At 40.2% G+C, this 1,149-nt stretch overlaps 1 protein-coding gene across 1 annotated transcript; it reads right to left on the reverse strand.

Annotated features, from left to right (window-relative positions):
• Positions 1 to 122: 122 nt before the first annotated feature.
• On the reverse strand, positions 123 to 929 carry LOC108578228 (nucleic-acid-binding protein from mobile element jockey-like). Its single transcript, XM_017941512.1, has one exon. It carries the CDS (start codon positions 927 to 929, stop codon positions 123 to 125), a length of 807 nt encoding a protein of 268 aa, XP_017797001.1.
• Between the last annotated feature and the right edge of the window lie 220 nt (positions 930 to 1,149).

Consider the following 1,149-nt stretch of genomic DNA (forward strand, 5'->3'; position numbering starts at 1 on the left):
GTCTGTCTGTTGGTTTTAGCCATGTTTCAGTTATTATAGCTATATCTATTTTTTGGGTTTCTAAGAAAAGTTGAAGTTCTTGTGTCTTGTTTTTAAGACTAGTGGGATTCCATAGGAGTATTCTAGTCGTCGAGGAACGTAGATACTTCCAGGAAGGCCACGAGTCTTTCTGTGTTGGTGGTACAGTTTTTTAATTTGTCCGCTAGCATTTTAAACGCTGTGATCAGTGTTTTTATGTCGCACATTGATTTGATATGAGAAATTGATTGGAATATTCCACGTATATTTTGGAAGTCGCTGTTGTTGCTTGGTGGTTCAAATTGATTGTGGGGAGTATTTCCTGTTGTGTTTCTCACTATTGCTTGTGCGTATGTTCTGCTGTGAGGTAAGGTTGGGTGGGTTTGTGATTTTGTTGGAAAGGAAGGTGTTGGTATTGGTGCGTGGATTGTGTTGCTCTGAGTTGGTGGTTGGCGAGGATTTGTTTGGATGTGTGCACGTTTGGCCAGGTAGGCTAGTAGTGCTGGGCATTGATTATAATTTGCTGGGTGGTCCCCTTTGCAGTTGAAACATGTGGCTGAAGTGTCCCTGGTTTTTAGGCAGTCTTTGGTTAGGTGATTTTTTGCGCATTTGACGCAGTTTGGGTTCTTGTTACAGTTTGCTGAAGTATGTCCGTGTGCTTGACATCGGTAACATTGGATGAAAGGTTTTCTGGAGTCATACTTCTCCCAGTAAATCCTTACTCTGAAGAGTATACCTATCTTCCTGACGTGCTCGAATGATGTTCCTGAGGCGAATGTTATTTTGTACACTGGGTGTGTATTGTGTGGGTCTTTTTGGATTTCTGTGCATGTTATTGGGTTTACATTATTTAATTTTAGTTCTTCTATTATTTCTGTAGGTGTGAATTTCGGGAGCCCTTTCAGGACCATGGCTATGGTTTTTTTTCCTGATAGGGAGTAAGCGTGACATTGAATGCTATTCTCTAAGCAGAAGTTTTTGAAGCTGTTGTGATCTTCTGTAGTTTGAAATTTTATTTTCGTTTAGTTTCCTAGACATCTTATTGAGAATTTATCTCCGTATGTGCCTTTGAGGGTGGCTATTAAGGTGTTGAATTCCGTTATTTTTGTGTGAATGTGAATTGGTGGAGGA

This window comes from Habropoda laboriosa, unplaced genomic scaffold (assembly GCF_001263275.1).
Source record: "Habropoda laboriosa isolate 0110345459 unplaced genomic scaffold, ASM126327v1 scaffold3233, whole genome shotgun sequence".
NCBI lineage: Eukaryota > Metazoa > Arthropoda > Insecta > Hymenoptera > Apidae > Habropoda > Habropoda laboriosa.